We start from the raw sequence: 25395 nt of genomic DNA on the forward strand, positions 1-25395 counted from the left end.
GTTTGAAGCCCTGTATGGTAGACGTTGTAGAACACCTTTGTGTTGGTTTCAGGAAGGAGAGTATGTGTTAACGGGACCAGAGATAGTTCAACAGACTACAGAGAAAGTGAAGCTTATACAGGCAAGGATGCGAGCATCTCAAAACAGGCAGAAGTCATATGCCGATCAGAGGCGCAGGCCGTTAGAGTTTGTAGCTGGGGACCATGTGTTTCTCCGAGTGACTCCAACTACCGGTGTAGGGAGAGCAATTCGGGCTAGGAAGTTGTCTCCTAAGTACCTTGGTCCCTATCAGATCCTACGACGTATAGGACCGGTAGCTTATGAGATAGCCATGCCACCCCAGTTAGCAAACTTGCATCCGGTGTTCCATGTATCTCAGCTGAGAAAATACGTGTCTGATTCTTCTCATGTACTTGAAGTTGAAAATGTGCAAGTCAGAGAGGATTTGTCAGTAGAAGTGCAACCCGTAAGGATTGAAGAGAGCCAAAACAAACAACTTAGAGGGAGAACTGTCAAACTAGTCAAGGTAGTTTGGGATAGGAGAACAGGTGACTCTACATGGGAGTTAGAAGAAGAAATGAAGCAATTATACCCTCAACTATTTTCTTGATGTATTGAATTTTCGAGGACGAAAATTTTTGTTGTTGGGGAGAATGTAAGACCCATGAAAAAGAAAATAATTATAGTAGTAAATTTTAGTATTTTATTAGTAATAATAATTTTAATGGATAGAAAAATGTAAATTTTGGATATAAAATTATAGTAATTTTAGAAGGAGAGGTTCAAATTTTTGGTAACTTATTTAGTAAATTTTTTAAATTGAATAGTAAAAAGTAAATAGTAAATAGTAAAAAGTAAATAGTAAATAGTAAAAAGTGAATAGTAAAAATAAATTTTCAGCATTTGGATTCCTTAGCATGGAAGAAAGTAGTAGGTAGAAATTAGGATCAGATTTGGTGAGAAAATGATTGAAATATTATTTTTAAATAATATTAAAATAATAAATAATATTAAAATATTAATGAATAGTAAATTTTTTTTTACTATAAATAGCCATGGGAGGGAAGGGTATTTTGCACCAAGAGAAGAGAAATCAAGTGAGAGAAAGTTAGAGAGAAATTTTTAGTTGCAAGAAGGGTAGAGGTTCTGAAAGGTTTCGGAGAAATAAATTCAGAGCAAGAGACGTCTGGAATAGAGGTAGGGGAGCTAACTTTTCTATGTTTTTATATTATGATTTAGTATTTCTATGCTTTTATATTATGATTTAGTATTGTTTTATTACTATTCATATCTTGAAATTCTGTGTAAATACTGTTAATGCTTACTGTATGTTTATCTATGTTGAAATTCGGTGTAAATATTGTATGCTGTTATTTTGAATCTGTAAATAAGAAATTTGTTAAAAACTAGTTGAGGAACACTTTGGCTAAGGAAAGACTTGGTACTTAAGTTGTCCATTGTGACGCACCTCTCTTTCCTGGAAGTCTACTCGACAAGTTTTTAACTTAAATCCTATTGAACAGATTATGTATTGTTAAATTATTGTGTAATATATCTTGTTGGAATATATTCAGTTTGTATGATTTCTGAAATGATTGGATTTTATTACATTTGAATTTATGCATCTGAACATGATTGTGAACTATAATGATGTTATTTATGTGGAAAGTATGTGAATGTATGAGATATGTTAGATTCACTGTGATAATATGATGGTATATGGTTATTCATGTCTTGGGTTAAGTTTCAAGGTAATAGTATGATTCATGAACGTAATTCCATGATCCTCAAGGAGAGGATACATGGTGGTGATTTGGGGGTGTATAGAATGATTGCATGGTAGCTCAGTTTTGGGGGTCATCCTGAAACTCCAATGGTCTTTCTTCTCATATAGAGAGGATTGAACCATGTGGTGAGGAGTAGCAGGAGGTCCTAGTCTTGGGTGCTTCCATATGATCCAAGGTGAGTGATAACGGATTAACCTCGTGACTGTGGCCGGGCGGTAGTGCCCAAGTTCCATAAGGCGGTAGTGCCAAGTTCCATAAGGCGGTAGTGCCAAGTTCCATAAGGCGGTAGTGCCAAGTTTCATAAAGCCACCACGAGTGCAAGACCCGCCATAGCTCGGTAATCATTCTAGTCCGGACGAGTCGGGTTATAAAGTAACAAGTCTTGTGATGTCATTTTACCATGTGTATCAAAGTAATGGATGAGTATGTATGATGTGATTGTTGTATGATGGTATGAGTATGTATGACATAATTATTATATGAGGTTTGCATGCATGTTTCATAAATGATTGGTTGCATGTTAGCTTACCCTACTTGTTTGTGTTTGTTTGTGTTTGGATATGTGCGATGATCGTATAATTCGTTATACGGGAGCAGATGGCAAGGAGGATACGTTGGAACCAGTACTTGATGGGGAAGGCAATGCTGCAGCTTAGATTCACTAGCTTTTATTAGTTAGCTTTGATGAACTTTTGTACGTTTAAAGCTTTAAATTCTATGTAATTTCTAGGGAGAAAATCCTAATACTCTAAGTTTTCAATTCCATGCTATTCTAAGGATGATTGTAATCCTTAAATTACTCTTGACTGCTTTCCTATATTAATAAGTGATGACGTCTTTATTATATATGCTTGATATATATATTTTGGGACGTCACAAATAGTGGCCACAAAAAATAAGTTCTTCTACACCTCTTCCATAAATAACCATGGGAAAATTCAGAATGCTAAAGAATATATTGGAAAAAATTAAATCCAACCAAAGCATTCATTATTCATTAGAAATGGTGCTTCAGAAGCCTAAGATTTTTACAGAAGTAGATGCTTCCGCCAGATGGTCAGATTTCCTCTAAAACAACCCTTCACCTGCCAGCATAAATTTATTATTGTCAGGTATAAACATCAGTCAATAAACACACTTCGATCTTAAAGTTAAAAGCAACGTCATGTAAATAAACCAATTCAAGCCTAGTTACTTTTAGTTCAAGTTTGGCTTGTGAAAAAGAAAAATGGTTAGTCTAGTTTGAAATAAAGTTCGAAATTGCCTCTCATGGATTATTTACAACTGATTTTTTTCATGAATTTTTTCTTAAATTATTTTACAACTTCATCAATTTAGTATTAGTAAAGGTGTTAAATATTAGATGATAATCTACAAATAGAAACATATGCTCAAAATTTAGCATGCAATTCAAACATATTATAGACTAGTACATTCTTCATAATACCCTATATAAAAAATTCCAAACATGCAAAAACTAATGCTCAACAAAATTGACCCGATTTCCATAATGAATATATAAATAATAAAGGCTATCTCCATCAATTTAAATAAACAAATTATTCACACATGTTGTCAATGTCGAGTTTGCAAAGATAGATCTGACTCATTCTAATAATTGAATTCAATCTCAAGCTTAAGATGGTTTATTTCATTAAAAAACCAAACAATGCTTCATTGAGCATTCAACAAGTTGAACTCGAATAGTTGACTAACAGCTCAACTCATTTACCCTAGTCATAACCCACGTAATTAACTTCTGAAAATGGTTACCAATTGTGTAGACACAACTATTTCCAACATGTCATTATTTGCAACTATAGTTAAAAGAACTTACGCAATTCATCCAAGGAAGTTTTGTCGATGCTCTCTCCACTCTTGATGAGGCGAATTCTCCCTAAAGAGATAACATAGGAAGTGACAATATGCCAACAAGAAGTTTGAATAATTAATTGAAAAATAAAAACGATAAAATCAATTTCAGTGAGTTTAGAATCCTCCATCGCTAAAAGTAAAAAGATAATGCACTGCCCGCTGTCTCCTTTTAAACAAAGATAAAATCTTCCTTTCCATGCAAAGAAAACATACTTGTGCTCTTAAAACAGAAGTTCTATTGCAGAAAATTGCAACAAAGCATGTTGTCAACAAATTAAATAAGCTTAAAGTTGAAGATAAGGGAACAATGGTTCCTACAATGATTAGGCTAACATTGATGACAAGGAGCCGTCCAAATTGGGTTCGCTTAAACTTTTAGATAGTAACCACCTTTTCCCCAAGACAAAAAAACCCCCTTGTGAAGGTAGAAGCAAGCTAATGCACAAATTAATGTTGCCAACGTTTCTAACCTAGTAGGAGGCATTAGAGTAACATAAAAGAAACCTATATAATGTCCAATATCCACAAGAAAGAACTTATTAATGTCTGTTTGTCTTTCAGACAATCTATGAGAAAAAAAAATTATGTAAGTCGCCATACCATCACGGCGAACACATATCTCTGGAATGCTTTTAACATCACCATTGATGCTATCATTATAAACTCTAGTCTCAATGTCACCTTCAATATAGACTGAAGAGCTGCATTAAAACTTCAAGAATGAGTCTGGAACATTTACACAATTAAAATAAAATATTCTTTCCTACAAAACACTTACTTTTTAAAGAGTTTCTGTACTGCATAGGCCCCAAGCATATCATTATGCACAGCAATCCGATGCCATTGGGCAGGCTTTGGCAAATCCTTTGATCCAATTCTCTGATCAAATAAGCCCCCTGTTCCCACTGTAAAGATGGTTACATTTCTACCATTCCTCAATATCTTCTGTACAGGGGCCTGGCCAACTTTGCCACAAATAATTGCCTGCTTAAAATGACTACCACGTTGGTCAAATTATTTGTCCGGTGCAACATGCAAATATTACATAAATTGTCATTTTAAGCTTAAGATAATCAGAAAACGTAAATCTTGTTCTCTAAACTTTCTTCTAACTAAAGTCTCAAGCATTGTAGTGATGTCTTTCTATTGGACAGTATGACCATTGTCTAGAATAAATTCAATCCATACAAACTTGTAAGACTACTAGATATGATAATAAATAAATAAATAAAAACTACAACCCTCTTAAATCCTTGTATTGCAAAAACATTTGCTCAGTCATAAGTTGAGTTCACAAATCAAAATTCCATCCTAGAGAAGTTAACAATAAAAATCCATCAATTAACAACATCTAGTACCTTGTGCACACCCCGAAACCCCCAACCCCTTTTGGGATCCACACCTTGCAGTTCTAGTTCGGGCCTTCCACCAAGAAGATCATCAAAACCTTCATCTAGCTCTTCGTTCTTCGGTTCACCATTAACATGTGAAGGCTGATCATCTTCACCTCCAGATGGAGACGTCGAGTACCATAACGTTCCGCTTCTCGACACACTACCTGATTTATTCACCAACAAAGCTAAAGCTAAGCATCACACATCTTCATATGTACACGCATGTAATATGTTCTTATGACAACGACAATGAAATATAATCTTAGCCAGCACGTGTTCGACGAAATTCTCCTTTGAACAAAAGAATATAACCAGCGCATACATATTTCGTGAACGAGGCGCTACCATAGACGATTGGACCAAACACATACACATAGAGCAGAACCACATTTATTTATGTTATAGATTACGAAGAAAACTGAAAGAAAGAAACGCACCGAGGGAAGATGAGGTCAGAGTAGAGACTCGTAGATGCTTCGCAAGTCTCACCGCCACTGAATTCATTTCCGGCAACAACCTTCTAAGGTGAACTACTGCAAGGGTTTAACCAATTACTCCTTACTGTAAAGCACGTTGTGGGTTTATACTATTGGGCTCACTAAATATGGGCCTGTCCGACATATTAGGTTTCACATAAGGAGCTTCTTCCTGCACCTCATACTTTTCTTTCTGCACCGCCAAATTTTCTTCCTTCCCATTTTGCCCCTTCAATAATATATTAAATAATTTAATATAAATAAATCTTCTCTTATTTATGATGAAAGTAGAGATAGAAATCCCATATATCTGAGGGGAAAAAAAGGTAAGGGTGTCGATATTTTGACAACAAATTTTTAACACACTTTCGACAACGTCACGTGTTAGTATTTGATTGGTCAGTTTCAACTTTTTTTTAATAAAAATCTGATGTCGAAATGGGTTGAGGGTTAACTTTTTCATGCTTCAAAAAATACCCTTATTTCTTTATGTCTCCAGATTGTGTTTCTGCATTTTGGTTCACCATTCTCTTTCCATTTTCTCATTAAGTAAAACCCATGGCATTCTCCAACTTTGCCTCCTCTTCGTCGTTCTCTCGTGACTCCTCATTTCCTTTGGCTCCTCATTTGCGTGGGACGAACCCAAAGTTCGTTCTCCTCATTTTAGTCCTTCATTTCATTCGCTCTCATATTCCTCATTGTGCACAATGGCATTCTCCGTTGACCATGGTGGTTCGAGTAAGGTAAATGGGTTTATCCATTTTCTTCATTGTTTTGGGTTTGGCATTGGGTTTTCGTTGTTGTGTTTAATTTTATTTTTTTTCGTTTTTGGGATTTGGCCTTTTCTTATTTTGGTCTCTTTGATGCAGTTGTGCGTTCGTCATTCTCTTTCAACAAAGTATGTTTGTGCTTTGAAAAGAAGAATAAAAGGAGAAATGTACAAAGTACGCCTCGTGCAGAATCCAACATGAACATGGCCTTTGTAAGCCCATGAGGCATGTACTACAACCAACCTAGTGTGCAGAGGTTTGTGAGGATCGGATCGCGAAAGCCTTACAAGAACAAGGCGCTTAAAACCCCATACACAGGAAATATAGCGAAACACGAGTGATTTTGTATTGAATTGTTATAGAAAGGAATACAAAATTGTACATAGATGAACAAATAAGTTTATTGTACCCAATTTTCTTAATGAAATAAAAGATGAAACTTTACTTCAGTTGGTTATTGCTAATGTTAATTGAAGTTTTAATGTCTTTGTTATTGTCATTGTCAGATGTATTGTTGTTTGTAATGTGAATAAACAAAGTGGCCAACTACCATCCATGAATAATGATATCACCAATTTTCATTGCATCTATGGCATGCGTTGCCTATTTTGCCTCTTGTAATCGATTACAATGAGCCTGTAAACGATTACACGAACAAAATTGTCGTTCTGTACAAAAAACCTGTGTTGCAGGAGCCAATTGTGGCCACATAGGTAGCCAAAGACATTTTACATTATTTTTTCATAATTCTTCACTGGATGAGAGTTTTTTTTAGTGTTTAAGTGTGACTAGAGGAAGAAAATTGAGGTTTGGGCCGTCCATGGTGAAGGAAAGACCCAATGTTGGTGTGAAGGCCAAGTTGGTTCAAGTCCTGAAACAAGTGTAGGCAATTTTGTGCCTTGTAATCGATTACAAGAGCCTTGAAAGCAATTACACGAACAAAAATCCGGTTTTGTAAAAAAACTTGTGCTTCAGGAGCCAGCTGTGGACACATAAGTAATCAAAGAAAATTTGAGGGAGATAACATGCTGTCAACTTTGACCTTTGCTGACTATTTTAATCATAACTTTTCCCACAGTTAACATTACAAAACTCTTTCCAATGTATTGTTGTTTGTCATCTTTGTGATTCTTTTTTTATTAGAAAATAGACTCAAAACTCTTTCCAATGACTACTAATTTGTGATTTTTGGACACCTGAGTAGGTGCAGTTTATTCCTTAAAGTTAACATTTTACACATTCCTGTCAACTCTGACCTTTGCTTATTGTTTTTCTCATAACTTTCTTCACAAAACTTCAAATGAGTTGATTCTTGTTTTGTTCGAATCTAGACTCAAAGAGCTTTCAAATGACTATCAACCCATAATTTTTAGACCACTGTACTAGATGCAGTTAGTTTCCCAAAAACAACATTTTTGTAAGCTTCTTAAATGAATTTAATTTCAAGTTATTGTTTCATGTTTCTTAGTTTAGATGGGAAAATTACAAATTAGTAGTCATTGGAAATATTTTTGAGTCTATTTTGTAATGAAAAAAGAATCAACTCATTCGAAGTTCGGTGGAGAAAATTAAAAGTAAAACAACTAGCAAAGGTCAGAGGTGGTAAGAATATATACAACTTTAACTTTAGGGAATTAACTATACCTACTAAGATGTCCAAAAATTACAAATAATTAGTCATTTGAAATATTTTTGAGTCTATTTTCTAATAAAAAAAGAATCATATCATTTGGAGGTCTGTGGGAAAAGTTATGATTAAAATAGTCAGCAAAGGTCAAAGCCCATATATGTTTTTGAACCAAGTTAGGTGAACCGCAGAAGTCAGCTGTGGGCACATAAGTAGCTAAAGACATTTTACGTAATTTTTTCATATTTCTTGAATGTATGAGAGTTCTTTTTAATGTTTAAGTGTGAGTAGAGCCTAAAAATTGGGTTTTGGGCAGTCCTTGGTGAAGGACAGACCCAATGTTGGTGTCATGACCAAGTTAACATGCTGTCAACTTTGACCTTTGCTGGCTATTTTAATAATAACTTTTCCCACCGACCTCCAAATGATGTGATTCTTTTTTTTATTAGAAACTAGACTCAAAAAGATTTCCAATGACTACTAACTTGTAATTTTTGGACATCTGAGTAGGTACACTTTATTCCTTACAGTTAACTCTTTATATATTTATGCCAACTCTGACCTTTGCTGGTTGTTTTGCTCATAACTTTCTCCACCGAACTCCAAATGAGTTGATTCTTGTTTTGTTGGAATCTAGACTCAAAGACCTTTCAAATTATGCCTTGGTAATCACGTATAGGCCTTTTTGGGCATTGTAATCAATTACAAGGACCCTGTAAACGATTACACGAACAAAATTATGGTTTTGTACAAAAACTTGTGTTGTAGGAGCGAGCTGTGAGCACATAAGTAGCCAAAAAAAATTTACGTTATTTTTTCATATTTCTTGAATGGATGATAGTTCTTTTTAATGTTTAAGTGTGAGTAGAGCCTGAAAAGTGGGTTTTGGGCAGTCTTTGGTGGAGGAAAGACCCAATGTTGGTGTCATGACCAAGTTAACATGGTGTCAACTTTGACCTTAGCTGGCTATTTTAATGATAACTTTTCCCACCGACCTCCAAATGATGTGATTCTTTTTTATTAGAAACTAGACTCAAAAAGCTTTCCAATGACTACTAATTTGTAATTTTTGGACATCTGAGTAGGTACAATTTATTCCTTAAAGTTAACGCTTTATATATTCCTGCCAACTCTGACCTTTGCTGGTTGTTTTGCTCATAACTTTCTCCACGAACTCCAAATGAGTTGATTCTTGTTTTGTTGGAATCTAGACTCAAAGACCTTTCAAATTATGCCTTGGTAATCAAGTGTAGGACTTTTTGGGCATTGTAATCAATTACAAGAACCCTGTAAACGATTACACGAACAAAAATTTGATTTTGTACAAAAACTTGTGCTGTAGGAGCCCGCTGTGAGCACATAAGTAGCCAAAAAAAATTTACAATATTTTTTCATGTTTCTTGTATGAATGAGAGTTCTTTTTAATGTTTAAGTTTGAGTAGAGCCTCAAAATTGGGTTTTTGGCAGTATTTGGTGGAGGAAAGACCCAATGTTGATGTCATGACCAAGTTAACATGCTGTCAACTTTGACCTTTGTTGGCTATTTTAATGATAATTTTTCCCACCGACCTCTAAATGATGTGATTCTTTTTTTATTATAAACTAGACTCAAAAAGCTTTACAATGACTACTAATTTGTAATTTTTGGACATCTGAGTGAGTAGGTACAATTTATTCCTTATAGTTAACGTTTTATATATTCCTGCCAACTCTGATCTTTGTTGGTTGTTTTATTCATAACTTTCTCCACCCAACTCCAAATGAGTTGATTCTTGTTTTGTTGGAATCTAGACTCAAAGACCTTTCAAATTATGGCTTGGTAAGCATGTGGAGGTCTTTTTGGCCATTGTAATCGATTACAAGGACCCTGTAAATGATTACACGAACAAAAATCTTGTTTTGAACAAAAACTTTTGCTGTAGGAGCCAGTTGTGGGACATAAATAGCCAAAGACATTTTACGTAATTGAATTTGATCTCTTTTTAGGTACCTGTGTGATGTGATTCTTTTTTTTAGGCACCAACCCTAAGGCCTATCAAGGTCGCTTAGATAATCGATTTTTGTACCAAACACCCATAACCAAATAAAAGTTGCAATATATATGGTCGAACAAGACTAGTAGAGAACGTATGTTACTAGATCAAAATTGAAATTTTATTCATACAATATATTATCAGTACATATTACCCAACATTTATAATCATGATCTTTTGTATATAAAAAACATGTATAAGTTCCAACTCGAGTGAAAAATTTCTTTCGATTGTGAGGAAGATCCGTGAGAGTGAAAGTCATGCTCCAGACAAAGTGAAAATGGTGGAGGGAGACGAAGAAGAGGGCTGCCATTGGACCTGCAGTTATAACATCAACAAAAACAAAAAGGTCGAGAAGATTGTTAGGGTTTGAGAAAGAAGAAAACATCAATGCTGGAGAAGATGGTTACGCTTTCGCGCGAAAGAAGAAAACGTCAATGCAGAAGACGGACGTACAGCGAGAAGGTGAGTCTTTAGGGTTTAGCGAGAAGGTTAGTCTTTGAACACTAGAAAGATAAGAGAACTGAGAGAGATGAGGGAACACGAGAGGTTAGACAAAAGCGAAACTGCGAAATGTAAAAGAAAGAAGAAGCGAAAGCGCGAAATAAAATTTCGTATTCTTTTCTTCCTCTTGTCTGATCAATTGCATATTAATTTATTTTTTTAAACATCAGCCAATGGACAATCGCCACGTGACCTTCTCGTAACTGTGTCAAAACACGTTAAAGAAGCCGTTTTCCAAAAAATAATTACCTGTGTTTTGAAAAAAAAGTAGCCTGGCATGGTTAAAGAGTGGCCACTGCACGAACTTTCCCGCTCCCACGTTCGTGTTAAATATTGGTACCCAGTAACTCCATATTACGCTCAAAATGTTTCTGGTAGGTTGGTTCAACCTGTAACTGCTATCTCCTACTTCAATCGTTCCAGGTCACAAAAATGCAGAGAAAGTTTCACTCTCTTGTCAAGGACAAAGCCAATGCTAGTGCTGATGGCAGCGATAACAGGAGTACAGGGTTTATGTGTGGAAGTCGGTTCTCAAGAAAATCAGTTGGGTCGGCATTTTCTTGTATGCTTGCAAACAAGGGACCACCTGGCAAGCATGCTTCCAAAGTGAAGAAAAAAGAGCTTTTTGGTGACTCAGGAAATGGAAAGGTGTCATTTGGGGACGAACCAGTTAAAGTTCCATTTTCTCAACTTCTTGCACTGGAGGAGACTGATCGATCTGGTGAAGTAAGGCTGAACAGCAAGGATAGGGAAGATGTGAAAATGAAGCTTCCTTTGTTGAGTTTTCTATATAAGAAGAAAGGATGGAACAATTTCACTAGGGCTGGGTTTAGCAGTAATGAGGATGGTGATAACAATGATGTTATCAGGTTCAGGCAAGTGAGGAGGAAACTAAGCTTACGCCACTTGTTTAGGATTCCCTCCAAAATACTGCTCTTTCGCCTCAAGCTGAAGTTGACAAAGTTTCAGGTTAAAAAGAAAGCGACAAAGCAGTTTGAACAAGAAGCCGAGGATGATGAAGATGAAGATAGAGAACTATGCAAGAAGAGGATTCTGATGGGAGGGAGATGCAGGCCGTTGAGTTCGCCAGGTTACAAAGAGATATATAGTAGTTCCTGGACAAGGGCACAACGCCATCACTGATCCCCGTGGTTTGGATTGTTTTTCTCTCTTTTTCCTTTCAACTAATCTTTAGAGATATATCGTGTATTATTTTCCTTTTATTCGTCAATATCGTTAACAAAATTTCGTATTTTGGCCTTTAGAATGTATTCTTTTGTACCTGGTAATCGGTTCTCCACTCGTTAGCGCAATCTTATCCTTCTCTTTCTTTCTCTTGTGTAAAGAATCGTTACATTTTTCACTTCGTCAATAACGAGCCATGCCATTTTTTAGCTGTACACTGAAGCCATGCATGTAACAACTTAGGTAGGGAGTTAGAATTTAAATAGAAATTTTTCCATTGCAATTCCAATGGGCAAATAAAATTCTTTATTTCATGTTTTCTTATAAATCACCCGAAATTTAAAATTTCCCCCAAAATCCTCAAATGAATGCTAGCGATATTCAACCTATAAATATGATTGAGACAAGACTGCTAAGAGTTTCTGTAGTGAAAATTTCATACCGGAGGCTCTGGATATGGTGGTCTCATTAAAATAAAAACAATCAAAACAAGACTATGGACATGTATAAGTTCGAGCTGGCGCAGCAACACAAACACACGTACATAGCAAACTTGTCCTTTTGACTCGATAACTGCGACTCAGGGATATACACAGAAAGCAAGCAGCATCTAGCCACCTGGTAACATGGCATTTCCTTTTGCTTTTGGATCTTTAGTGCTTACAACAAACCCAACTAAATATATATATCACACTGCCCAGATCAGACCTTCAGCGGTTTCAAACCCAGGGCTGCTCGGAGCTTATTCGCTTCTGCAATCTCAGGATCTGGGTGATCAGTGCCATCATCCTTCTTTTCTTTCTTTTCTTTTTTCTCCTTCTTCTTTTTTGGCTCACCATCCTCAAGTCCATCTCCGTGTCTTCTAGGGCTTACACTACTTCTAGCATGTCTCTTTCTGTAGTCACCACCATCATGTTCCTTGCGATCCCTACTCCTACTTCGACTCCTCGAGTGGCTCCTTCGCCTTCCACGGTCACGATCCCTCTCTCTCCTCTCCCGCTCCCTACCTTCTCTCTCACGACCATAATCTTTTTCATCCCTCAGACGATATCGATCCCTGTCTCTCTCCCTGTCTCTGTCCCTGTCTCTATCTCTGCCGCGTCCCCGCTCCCGATCATGCTCTCGTTCATAATCTCTATCATAGTCTCTGTCATAGTCACGGTCCCTATGAAATAACATCCAAAACCAATCAAAACGTGATCTTTCGATGAGCCAAGAATCACAAAATGACAAAACACGTCCAGTTTATACTTATTGAAAATTCAGTACTTCGTTACATGAACAGCAAGAGGAAACCGATATCAGATACCAACATAATGCACTTTAATGATCTGTGTAAAATTGGCATTAAGAACCTAAGACCGTGAATAAACCAAAATGTCTAGTAACCCGTGCTTCAACTACGAGCAGCAATTAAACCACCACCACTCAAATGAATGCGCACGTCATTAGTTCTTAAAATGACAAGGTAAAATTATCACCTCATAACATAATGCTTCCACAACAAAAACTTGCACGCAGTTCAGTTTCAAATAGTTCATTCCTATATGGATGGATGGGATTGGGATACCAAACTAACATGCTGAACACAAAGACAGATTAACCCGTGACATTTTCATGAAGCTCAAAGGTTGATGGAGCAACGATAGAGCTTCAGCTGATGCTCTCTCCAAAGGTTTCTCTTATATTTAATAGTAATTTAGAAAAAAGGCCAAGCATATGGGGATAACATATCAAAGGTGTGGAAACGAGTAGCTGTAATAACAAATTTGACAATAAAAAGAACTATATATTTTTTCAGTTAAAAATGAAAAGATGTCAATAAACATTTAAGAGTAAACTAAACTCTTCAATGTCTAAGATAATATGTGTGGAGAACCATCAACCCATGTAACATGACTGTTTGACCCATCATACTTCTCACTGCACACTGTCAATGCAGAGAAACCTGGCAGGATCATTGAATCTTACTTTAGGAAGCAGTTGTACACCACAGATAGCTCTGAATGCCAGAGTGGAAATAGAAGTGTAACCTTGCACAAATTCAAAAACCGCTTCCAGCATAATGTATTCCTTCGTTGTAAAAAAGTTCAAGGATTTCCTAGAGTCACGTATTTAAGAAAAAATTAATTGATTCGAGTCTTTAGACCCAGTAGCCCAGATACGCTCAACACTACCGAAGAAGTTGATGAAAAAACAAAATGCAAATTGAAGGTACCAGAAAAGCTTTTCCTTGATAAGACAAACATCTACGTTAATCAACGCAATAAAGTTGGAAAGACAGAACAGTACCTGTATCTATGACTATCACGCCTTCTGTCCCTGTCTCTTTCCCTTGTTGGGCTTCGCCCACGATAATAATCCTACAAATCATTCAATAATTATATCAAAACATAGTAACTACTTACATTTATTTAATATTAAAAAATTAAGAGTAAGAATATATCTCATGATTGAGAAAAAAAGTAAGGAAAGTACCTTCTCATAGGCTCTATCTTCAATCTCGTCAACAGGCTGCTCATTATCCTCTTTCTCTTCTTCCTCCTCAAAATCTTCTTCAAGTGCGCTTCGTCTAGGTTCCAATGAATTCAAAGATTCAAGAGTCCATCTGTAGCAAACAGAAGACCAGAACTAAAAATCTTAACACCGCAAAAAAAGCTTAATAGTAAATAAAGTGTAGAAACGTTCTAAAAGAGAAAGAAAAGCCCAGAAGATACCTTTTCTTGACGCGAGGCAAAGCAATATCACAGGAATAATCTTTTGTGAGAAGTTCATCGATGACCTCATCCACATGCGTCAATGAAAACTCTGCAGACCAAGGTTAACAAATTAGTTTAACAAGGAAGCTAGTTATTGATAAAATCAACAGAGAATAAACGAGCGAAAATTGAAATGAAACCCACGCCCATCAGTTAACTTTCGCCGGAGTTTGCGATAGTCATTGTACAAGGGTTCGAGGTAGCGGTAGACGTCAATGTCTGAGCCAGTGAGACGCAAGTAAAACGCGCCGAGTATCCTAACGTATTTGTAATCCTCGTTCTTGATGAACTCGATGACGATTTCTTTCTCTGGCTGAATCTGGAGCATCTTCATGACGAGGCACATGAAAGGCGTAGGTTTACGGTTTCCCCCGTAAGTTCCGCCGAGATGGTCCAGCTCCATGGCCTTGTCCACCAACGTCTCCGCCGTTAACCCGAAACATTGCTCCTTCCAGTACGTGTTCTGATAGATCTTCGACCGGAGAATCTTCTCCACTAGGTTCTGAGGGTTCGTCCCTCTTATACTCTTCGCTGCAGGATCCGTGCGATTCGCCATCGATTAAGCAGAAATGCACCGTCCCTGGAATTCAATAGCACAAACCCTAACCCTAACCCTTTTCAGGATCAGGTCCAGGACTAAGAAAGATTGATGGCACGGAGGAGTATATTTTTATAATTAATTTGTACTTTAAGATAGTGTCTTCTATATTTTATATTATAAAATACCAAGACATAATCAACGAAGGGCATTTGGTCTAGTGGTATGATTCTCGCTTAGGGTGCGAGAGGTCCCGAGTTCAATTCTCGGAATGCCCCTCTTTTTGGTTTTTATTGATGTTTTCGCTTTATCTTTTTAATAATTAGCGAATGCCTTATTAATTTATAAAATATTGAGGCTTCCCATTTTGTTAAATATTAAAATGTATTAAAACAACATATTTTATTGCAAATAAATAAATTAAAATTCTCTACTTAAAGAACTGTTCTTATCACGTGGTTTAAGTAATTATAAATAAAAATATTTGTACTATAATAATGAATTAATAAATAAGATTTATCATAATTATGTTTTTCTATCATGGTTAATGAAAAATTATATTTGTTAATTCATTAATAAAATATACCTAAAATTTAATCAAGATCAATAATAACGGACCATTACGTTTTCATGTCGACGACAAAAAGTCCAATACATCGAAGTAAAGTAATAAGTCACTCCAATTGTCTCAATATGAAATAAAATCATTTGTGGGACAAAATCACTCCTCCAGAATGTGAAGTGATAAACGAATTTGGTTTTAGCAAGGCTGAAAATGGAGTTATGATGAAGCCTATAACAATTTCAGGGTAAAGGTATTTTCATTTCGGATTACAAAAACTCAAATAAAATATTCATTTATCCATTTTTTTTATCTATACAAAATTTAAAATAAAAAGCTCGATTCATTCTAATTATTTTGAAAAGATTCAATTCAATATATCTATAATTTTTTTTTCATGGATGGTTTCATCCCCCTATAAAGATGATTACTTTTGTAAAAACTAAAATATTTTATTTTATTTCAAAGAAATTGAAAACAAATCTTAAAAATATATTTTCTCATTAAATAAATTTTATTTAATCGTAAAAAAAATAGTCAAATTTATTTTAATCTATTAAATTTTGATGCGAGTAGCCATTCAATAATGTATTCATAAAATTAAAGAAATTGATTTAATTCAATTACTTTTTTTTATATATTTTTGTCATTGATAATTTACGGATAAATAGTACAGGAATGCTGTCAACATCTATTTTTGAATTGGATATTTTAAAGGTTGCAGTAAATTTCTGTTTTGAAATAAGGGAAGATCCATCTCCAATCAATAATGATAAATTGACAATTGATTTTATATGGAGTATCAAACGGCAATGAAAATGGAGTTGTAAGCAAGAACAAGAACATTACAACTCTATGTAAACAATAAATTGAGTTAACTAGAATAAATAAAGGTATACAGCAGAGTACATCTAAGCATTGAGCATTTTATGTCGAATTCTGACCTGATATTGACGAGACATATTGGTGAATCAAAACCTAAACTTCTAAGATGATAAAATTACAGATGAAAAGAACTAAACTAGTATAATACAATTGACCTCATCTTTGAGCCTGATCAGCAGTGTGGTTGCTTGTTGTAGATGATGATGCTGTCCTACCATTCAATATTCCATTGTCCATAGGTGGGGAGGATCCCCACTTACCCTCTGATTCACTTGGTTCTATCACTTTCACAGATCCATCCGTCAACCCAACAGCAAACTGATTAGGTTCCAGTGGATGAGCGGCGACCACAAGAGGATACAAAGATGGATTTCTGCAATAATACACAAGGATCAAGCTCCTAACCTCAAATTTAGCAAATGCAAATAACAATCACCAAGCCCCCGTTTATGAGGAAGGATTCTTCTTATTCTCCTTTTTTGTTAAAAATTAATAGTATTGATAATTTTAGTATTGATGATTTTAACGCTACATACATTTTAATAAACAGTAATGACTTTTTTGTGTTAAATTACTAAGCAGAATTTTACAGCGCATGTACATGAGAAAATGATAGGCAATATATATTCACAGCGCACACACACACACATATATAGGGGTCACTGAATAAAGTGTGGAGTAGGTTATTTGGCGGAACTGAAGGGAAATCTACCCATGATAGTGTTGATAAGAGTGTTAGTCACTTCAATAAAGATTAATGAGTCCAATTTGCTGATCTGAAACTTACCCACTTAAAGCTGCCGGTGACAAGCATATTGACGGTGCAATACGACATCTAAGCCTCAAGCTATCAGCATCAAACACACCAATGTTGGCATCACAAAATGTAGCATAAATTAATTGACTGTTGCAAGAATAAGCTGCATATGATATTGGGGCATGCAGAACATCTTGGGGAACCCACTGCAGCAAAGAAATTTATGAGCATCTAATTTTTAATTGTCAGAAACTGGCAGCTTCACCGATATAGGAGGGAATTTCATACCTGCCGAATGCGTTCCATCTTAGAGGCATCATATATTGCCAACTGAGTCTCATGAACTACCAACAAACGAAGTTGATCAGAATGAAACTGTACGCGTGTGTCACCAACAGGTGACTTTCCTGCAGGTAGTTGTATTGGAATTGATTTTCTTTTCTCCCATGTATCAATGCTCCATACACAAAGCTGTACAAAATAATGAACTTCTTAAAACCCAAAAGCTAAAAGATGTGATCATATAAAAATGCCAAAATACAACAAAAACACAGGTAATTAAACTATAGCTCTCAAAAGAAAAAAAAAGTTGAAAGTTATTAAGTGTAGCAAGCCAGCAAAATACTTGCACGAGAGATCCTCTTTGAAAGATTTTCCGTGCCACTTTGAATGTTGTATGAATGGAAAACAGTTAAAAGACTTACTTGAGCATCAGCACCAGATGAAACCAGTATGTTAAGATTGGTTGAAAAAGCTAAACCAGTGATACGCTTCTGGTGACCCTTCAATTTTGATTTCACCTGGAACATACCCCCAGAAAGGGAAAAGAGTGGTGTGAGATTAATAGAAATAATAGTATAAGCATCAAAACAAAAAAAAAAAACTAGTCAAACATAGCAATCACCTCATCCACTCTGACATTATAGATGTGAATGGTAGAATCCTCCATCCCAATCGCAATAATGTTGTTATCCTGGGGATGGAAAGCTAGGAAGGTAGAAGCAGGAGGTGGTGGCATGAATGTTGTCATTACCTATAAAAAAGTGAGGTAATCAGTAAACTTACCAAATTAATGGAATATCACAGTTGAACATCCGGAGTACACACACCTTGAATGTCATCATGTTAAATAGGGAAACCTTCCCACCACAGGCAGACAAAACGTACGAGTCATTTTTTGAGAGTGCAATGCAAGGGACTGCTTCTTCAAGGTTCACACCCGAGATATCATTAGTCATAACAAGACCACTATTGGGTTGCCAATGCTGTGGAACAACATTGGCAGTAGCCTGTAATATATTAACATCAGAAATCTGTTCTCTACTAAAAGGAACAAACAAAGGGAAAGCACACAGAAACAGAAAACTGAAGGGAAAAAATGTAAATTAATTATCTGCTAAGACTACCTTCCCAGTAGGATTCTGTTCATTGCGAGCCCATTTCCAAAGCTTCTGGGTACCATTTGAACCAAGTGCCAAAATACCAACGCCAGAGTTTGTATATAAAAGTCTAACAACCTATGCATGCATCAGATTATTAAAACAGTGTACAGAGCACAGTTAGCCATAGAATAATGGCAATCTCTTATAAACAATAGGCAACGCACCTTGCTGGATGAATCAGTGCTTTCAGGCATGGTAACTGACCGACATTGGACAGGATCCAGAATTTCAGATAGTTGCCATGGTTTATTAGCTCTGTCTATTACATCTTCCACAGTTCGTGGTTTCTCCACACTTCGGCCCATGGGATCAACTCCGTTCTTTATTGAGAAGGCCAAAATCAATGAGCAAACGGGTATTAAGATGCAGTAAATAATTCACAACACATGCAACATAGAGAAGGTATAAATAACAATTAGATAAGTTATTCCAGAGAAATACAAACGCCAAATTATAAGTAAAACAGATTCGTGTATTCCTTTTGGATCTAATGGTACCACAAAAATAGAACATGTTCTAATGGTACCACAAAAAGTGTAAAGTAGAAGTATCCAAAAGGTGGTCCTCCACTGTTTACATGGGTAATGAATTATTGCCGACTTCAGCATACTATAAGAAAGAATAAAAGGACTACACTATAGTCCCCAGAGTGTAGAGTGTGTGTACAGAAATGAAACAACTATCAATGTCATTGTTCTAACATTCTAATAATGAATTAATAATTAAATTTACAAGGTTAGGTTCATACAAGAATTGGAGAAGGTCTAACAGGGGAGCTTCTTTCCACTTTACAGTTGACAGGACTAACATTAACAGTAGAAGAGCCAGATACCTACATGGCACAAACAAAGTAGACAGTAACTCATACATATTTAGTTTTAAACGTCGGTATTCAAGCAGAAAATTAAGCTGGATCACTACCTTAATTGCAGTTGATTCAAGGGGTGACCTCAATGCTTCAAAACCGGGAGTCTCAATAGTTCTTAAAGATCTAAGACCAGAAGCATTAGCAAGTATCTTCAATCCATTGTCCACGGTAGTAACCGCCAAAATGTTTCCTTCCTTGTTGAATCTCAAGCGTGGAAGGCTCTAAACAAATTCATATAATTATACACGGGATATTTTATTGAGTGTCATATTCCACAAGACCTAAATTAGTTAACCATAAATACCAACCTGCAATCCTCCATTGGCATCAGTGCTTGTAACAAGATTAACATTGTCCATGTCCCAAAACTTAACTTGACCATCTTCACCAGCAGCCAAAAAGCGGTTTTGGGTTGTGTCAAACTGCACAACACCAGCTGATTTTTTTCTAAACCCGTTGTACGTTCTCTTGATGGCTCCTTCACTTTCATTCCATTCAACAAGAAAAGACTCTCCATCTTCACTTGTCCCACAAGAAAATAACCTGGTGAAAGATGGAGAATTTTTTTTTAAGGACAACATAGGAAATTTCAATATAACACATCATAGGTACCCATTGAGCATGACACTGGGAGGAATAAATACCCTCATCCAGATCCAGCTTACCTAGTTCCATCAGCACTATAAAGCATTGTAGTGCACCAGTGGCCAGGAGCATCATAGTCAACCCTAGAACCCATGTTGTCATATAACCAAGCCTTTATTTTGCCATCAATGGCAGTTGAAAATATGAACTGCAAAATTATATAATCAACATTTAGAGTGTTTATGTGTGTGTATATATATATATATATATATATATATATATATATATTGCAATAAGTTCAATCAATACATATTCTCGTCTAATGGGAGCAATATATGCGTGTAACAGAAAGAGACCTGTAACTTTTTAAGATCACAATAAATGAAAGCCGTTTTACATAAGTTCAGATTTGTATGCAAAATAACCACACATGTAAAACTGAAATAGACTAAGAATGTATGAAATTCTAGCAAGCGGTATACAGCAGAAAACAGTCCAAGGTATAAACATTAAATAATTTAGATGCCTTCATAACGATTTCTACTTTTACCTGAATGCTCTCTTTGTGATGGGGACATATGGAATATACAGGTGCCTCGTGCCCATCAAAGGTGAACAGTTTTCGTCCATTTAAATCCCAAACCTGGTCAAGAGTTTCATCAGAAAAAAGTGATAATTTTTGCAAAATCAAAAAATTGCAACGAGTAAATTTTGGGAACCTTTATCAACTTATCATCCCCACAAGTCACAATACACAGCTGTTTGTTTGGATGAGCAAATGCCAAGTCATTCACACCCCCAACATGAGCATCAACCTGATTAAAAGGAAAATGTAAATTAAACTGCAAACAAGCTTTAGCTAATTTTTATGAAAAAAATATCACCTCTATTCGCTGGGTTAGCTCGTTTGATCCAGTGTAAGCATACAGGTGAATCAAATGTTTAGTAAAAGCAATACCTACAGAAAAGCAACCAGTTAGATGTTTACTGACAGCTTCAAAATGGTCTAAGAAACATAAATTATCGTACCTACAAAACTTCCATCAGGACTCCATGTGACCCGACTGACAGAAAAAGGTGCATCCTTCACTGCAGCAGCCTGAAAAATTCTCAATTTTAATTACAATGGTTTTGAATTCTGGCGCAGCAACACCAATGGCTAATCATAATAATATACCGGCAATGATAGTTTAAGATGCACTTATTTTCTTGGGTCAGACTGATAACAGAGGGTATACTACAAATGAAACAATAAATATTGCACTGTATGAAACCTGAAATGGTAATGAGCATGCAGACACGTCCCATATTTTGAATGGCTTTGAGACCAACTTTTCTCGCAGACTGAGTTCCCAGAGGGTAATTTCTCCGTTATTTGAACCAACTACTCAATGGAAATATATATATATCATTAGAAGAAAAAGAATTTAAATCATGCTTTTGACTGTGTTTTGACAATCATTATATTAGACATAATGAATTTATGATAAACATTACCAAGAAGTAAGGTATGATGAGAAGGATGAAAATCCATGCTTTTCACAGAGGATCCTTGATTCAATGTCATAGTCACAGTTCTTGGCAGATCATCTAGAGACCAAGAGGCTTGTCGAGCCAAGGGATAAGAAACCTTAAAACAAATGATCGACAATGAAATCAGCCAGAGCCATAACAAAGTAAAAAAAGTAACAACTATTTTGCCTCATAAAGTATGTTAGATACAACTAAATAGAACAGAAATTCATTGAAGTTACCTCCTCTACAGAATGACCAGGACGAAGCCTTTTCATTAGCGGTTCATGATCAGCATTTTGATAATCAACCATGGCAGAAGTTGCGGGAGGTGTTCTAGGACGTTTCAAGAGAGGCCCTGTTAAAGAAATGTAGATTTTTAAGTCAGCGCAGTCACATAGTGAAACCATTGAACAAGTGACATTTTATCTAATAAAAAGATTCCTTTCCTATTCACTTAGCCAAGCAAATTGAACAGCCAAGATACTAATGATTATAAGGCTTTTTATAAAAAAGTTACAAAAACTAGAGCGCATGGCATGTAAATGACATAAAAAATTGTGCAGTAAGTTTTATTGAAAATAATAGGGTAACTACAATCTTAACCTTGACTTTGTGGGACAGGTATGGTTGACGCCGTGACAACAGCTGCTTGGACAGATGAAGAAGCTGAGGCATTGGCCATCCAACCAGCTAAAGCATTAGCATTGGCCGTAGCAGCAGATGGTGGGAAGGGCTACAAAATTTAAAAAATCAAATTATTAGTTAGTCAGCATGGAAACAATTATAGCATCTATCAACTTAAAATCAAGATAATCAGTTTCTTGAAATGAAAGGTATCATACACCATGAGCTCCAAGAGATGTATAGGCAGCGGGCTTTGCAACAGCAGCAATTGGAAGATTGACAGGTGTAGGTGCCAGAGGACCATTAGGAGGTGCACATGTGTGATCTGTGAATAAAGTCTTAATATCTGGATTTGGCCTTGGGTTTTTGCAGAGCTGGTGCTGCCAGTTTAGACTGCATTGATAGGGTGCAGATATAAATTCGCTGATAAAAAAATAAGGCACAAAAACACACTAGAAGTTCAAATTTACAAGAATCAATTAGAAAAGGAATGGGAAACCTTCCAAATTCTGATTATTTACCAAATAAAAAATAATCATACATACCTTTGATTGATTAAAGTTCTCAATCTTGATGACTTAAGGGTTGGGAAGATAAGCTTATCACGGAAAAGAGGATTTGCCTCTATGAGTTTTTTCAGCTCTATCAGCATAATGCTTCTAGCAGTTTTGGTGTCACCGTACTTGGACAGCTGCTCGTTCTCCCTGTTATGTGAAACAAAATACCACTCAATTGTCAAGCTTAACCCTTAACTAGTCTTAGTTGTGAATTGAATCAAAGATTCATGAATCACATGTACAATCTCATCCACCGAATAGTCAAGAGAAGGCAGTGACAAACAATGTAATTCATTAGATTATGTATATTCCAGAAATTACCTGAAATTATTAAGAGTTAATAACTGTGTTATTTCTTTGTACAGGTCCTCGTTGAAGGTGGAGAACATTTTTAAATCACCGGCTAATATCTCAACAGCCTTTGCCTTGTCTTGCCTAAAATTTTGAAAATCACCATAGACAAAACAGATTAGTGTTACAACAAACACAAATGCATTTAAAAAACTAAGAAAAAAATATGAAGTTCCACACACCGATCAAGTGCTTCCAGATATTTCTGTTTCCTAATTTCAAAGAATATTTTCATTGAGTATCTATTATCATCAACTTTGGTAAACCCCGATAGATACTTCTCAACCTCTTCCCACTCACCAGCCTGCACTTTTTCCTCAAAGTACTTCATATTGAAAAAGAATCCAGATTCTTTCTCAAGCCTGCACACATTAAGAAGCGTTTAATAGAGTGAAATGAACAGGCACCATAATGAAAATTCTTACAAAAAAAAACTCAGAAAACAGAAAGGGTGTTCGGCTTCTATTTTTTTTTTTTTTTTTGTTCTTCTCAAATCCACTCCCCAAGTAAGAACATTATATAACTTCTTGGGTGAAAAGAACAGGCTAATTATCATTAAGAGGTTTACAAATCCAGCTTCCTATTAAAGTAGTTAACTGCTTTCCACAATACAGAAAGCCAAAAAGAGTAACGACCATGTAAAAAGAACAAGACATGAAATGATCTAATACACTTCCGAGAGAAAAATTATTGCATAGTCCAGGCTATCCAGCATTAATAGACTCAAACAATCTCAACACAAGACATATCTTAATGTACGGAAAATAGAATTAATAGACTCAAACAATCTCAAGCATTAATAGGCTTTGGTGATGTCAAAGAAAATAATAATGTCTCCTGTGGCCTGTCTGATTATAGGGGACACGTATCTTTTCAAAATTATAAGAAATTAAAAATAATTTTTAAAAAATCATGAGCTGGCCTCCTCAAATATCATAGGTGATTACCACCTAGTTCTGTCAAGTTCTGTCAATGCTCGCTCAATTGGAAGAGTAATTGAACCTGATACAAAACTCAACCGTCGAAATACCAGTCATGAAGAACATACAATGCAAAAAGACCACGGCAATTCTGATACTCACATCTTAATTGTAAATTACAAGAAAAAAAAACCCTAATATATCGAATTGAAACATTCCTTCTTTCTTCATTTCTCTTTATTTTCTTTTTTGTTTACCTCATTCCTCGATAATCAGATAACCAGAACGCACATGGAATAATAAACAGTACCAAAACATAATTAACTCATTCAAATTCATACCAAATCCCTACTAACACCCTAATTTAAAGAAATAAACAACTTGCAGGGAAAAAGGGGAAAAGGGGGGAGAAAAGGAACTCACTTGTGTACGGATTCTTTGAATTTCTCTTCCTCCAAAAACTGAAGTATGAGAAACACCAATTCTCTGCTCAGAGAAGACATATCGAACTCCAATCTGAAACCCACACCGTTAATTTCGATCTCCGATTTCCGATCTTCGAACACAATCAATACTACTTCTAAAGGACAAAAACAGTACAAAACTCAACCCACCGACCACGGACAAACAAGAGATGAACCACACAAACTTTCCCTCTTCACTCCAACTATAACAATCCGAACCCAGGCAACCTTAAAATCCTCATGAAATCTAGAGCCTCTTGAGTTATATAAAGGGCTCAGAATTCGAGAATTTTTAGGGTTTGAAAGGCTGCGGATAAGAGAGAGAAGAGAAACTCGGTCTCGCTATCTTCGATGCGTTGTACAAGGTCGCTCTTTTTCTACTGACCCATCAGAGATAAGTACATCGACTTATTCAATAAGCACAACTACTTATCAAAATGAAATTATCATTTCGTGCATGATAAGTTCACAGCCCAGACTATTGCGGAATTCATCTATTAATTCAAATCTAGTGAATATTCGTCTCACACGTCCACTCTACCCCCCATTTTTTTTGGTTCTGTCCCTTTCTCGTTAAAATGAGAATTTAATTTCTCTCTTCAATTTTTCATTTTAATCGCGATATATATAGTGCTTTGATTTCTCCGAGAACACAAATCCACGCGCGGTTGGAATTTAATTCTCGGCCCCACATCTTGCTGTCGGGATTTTTGGTTTGGCGCGTGGGAATGAGGATTCTTGATTGTTGTGTATTTGTGTCACTCAAACTCAAGTATCAAATTATTGTGGTCAATATATTCAAGTTTTGTTTCATAATAAAAAAAACTGGGAAAAGCAGATTTTTTGAATTTCAAAACTAATGTTGTTAATATGTCCATATATTAATGAGCCATTAAACAGAATTAATTAACTACATA

At 35.9% G+C, this 25395-nt stretch overlaps 4 protein-coding genes and 1 non-coding gene across 6 annotated transcripts; 2 read left to right on the forward strand and 3 right to left on the reverse strand.

Annotated features, from left to right (window-relative positions):
- Window positions 1-2683: 2683 nt before the first annotated feature.
- Window positions 2684-5614, reverse strand: LOC124843088 (single-stranded DNA-binding protein, mitochondrial). Its single transcript, XM_088096052.1, has 6 exons — window positions 5494-5614; window positions 5021-5220; window positions 4441-4646; window positions 4263-4363; window positions 3625-3684; window positions 2684-2872 (listed from the first exon to the last, which is right to left on the reverse strand). The coding sequence occupies exons 1-6, from the start codon at window positions 5558-5560 to the stop codon at window positions 2856-2858; spliced, it is 651 nt and encodes a 216-aa protein (XP_087952178.1). The 5' UTR covers window positions 5561-5614; the 3' UTR covers window positions 2684-2855.
- A 5111-nt stretch (window positions 5615-10725) lies between these two features.
- On the forward strand, window positions 10726-11961 carry LOC148194503 (uncharacterized). The gene has a single exon (XM_088097325.1). It carries the CDS (start codon window positions 10899-10901, stop codon window positions 11607-11609), a length of 711 nt encoding a protein of 236 aa, XP_087953451.1. The 5' UTR covers window positions 10726-10898; the 3' UTR covers window positions 11610-11961.
- Window positions 11962-12100: 139 nt separating this feature from the next.
- On the reverse strand, window positions 12101-15052 carry LOC124832364 (PRP38 family protein). The gene is made up of 5 exons (XM_047306554.2): window positions 14555-15052; window positions 14369-14459; window positions 14130-14259; window positions 13944-14014; window positions 12101-12816 (listed from the first exon to the last, which is right to left on the reverse strand). Exons 1-5 carry the CDS (start codon window positions 14964-14966, stop codon window positions 12354-12356), a joined length of 1167 nt encoding a protein of 388 aa, XP_047162510.1. The 5' UTR covers window positions 14967-15052; the 3' UTR covers window positions 12101-12353.
- A 102-nt stretch (window positions 15053-15154) lies between these two features.
- On the forward strand, window positions 15155-15226 carry TRNAP-AGG (transfer RNA proline (anticodon AGG)). Its single transcript has one exon. It is a non-coding gene; the product is annotated as a tRNA-Pro (tRNA).
- Window positions 15227-16368: 1142 nt separating this feature from the next.
- LOC124832365 (TOPLESS-related 3) lies at window positions 16369-24829 on the reverse strand. 2 transcript variants are annotated; one of them, XM_047306557.2, is made up of 25 exons: window positions 24438-24829; window positions 23277-23456; window positions 23065-23178; window positions 22732-22890; window positions 22405-22579; window positions 22166-22295; window positions 21802-21917; window positions 21545-21677; window positions 21322-21431; window positions 21077-21146; window positions 20932-21005; window positions 20767-20862; window positions 20598-20690; window positions 20128-20255; window positions 19771-20005; window positions 19516-19683; window positions 19343-19426; window positions 18759-18914; window positions 18559-18669; window positions 18262-18441; window positions 18057-18185; window positions 17857-17952; window positions 17441-17623; window positions 17183-17358; window positions 16369-16768 (listed from the first exon to the last, which is right to left on the reverse strand). In XM_047306557.2, exons 1-25 carry the CDS (start codon window positions 24515-24517, stop codon window positions 16552-16554), a joined length of 3393 nt encoding a protein of 1130 aa, XP_047162513.2. In that variant the 5' UTR covers window positions 24518-24829; the 3' UTR covers window positions 16369-16551. The 2 variants fall into 2 exon arrangements, with proteins under 2 accessions (XP_047162513.2, XP_047162512.2); XM_047306556.2 differs by having other exon boundaries at window positions 22405-22609.
- Window positions 24830-25395: the final 566 nt, after the last annotated feature.

This window comes from Vigna umbellata, chromosome 8 (assembly GCF_029865625.1).
Source record: "Vigna umbellata cultivar VRB3 chromosome 8, Vumbellata_1.0, whole genome shotgun sequence".
Lineage (NCBI taxonomy): Eukaryota > Viridiplantae > Streptophyta > Magnoliopsida > Fabales > Fabaceae > Vigna > Vigna umbellata.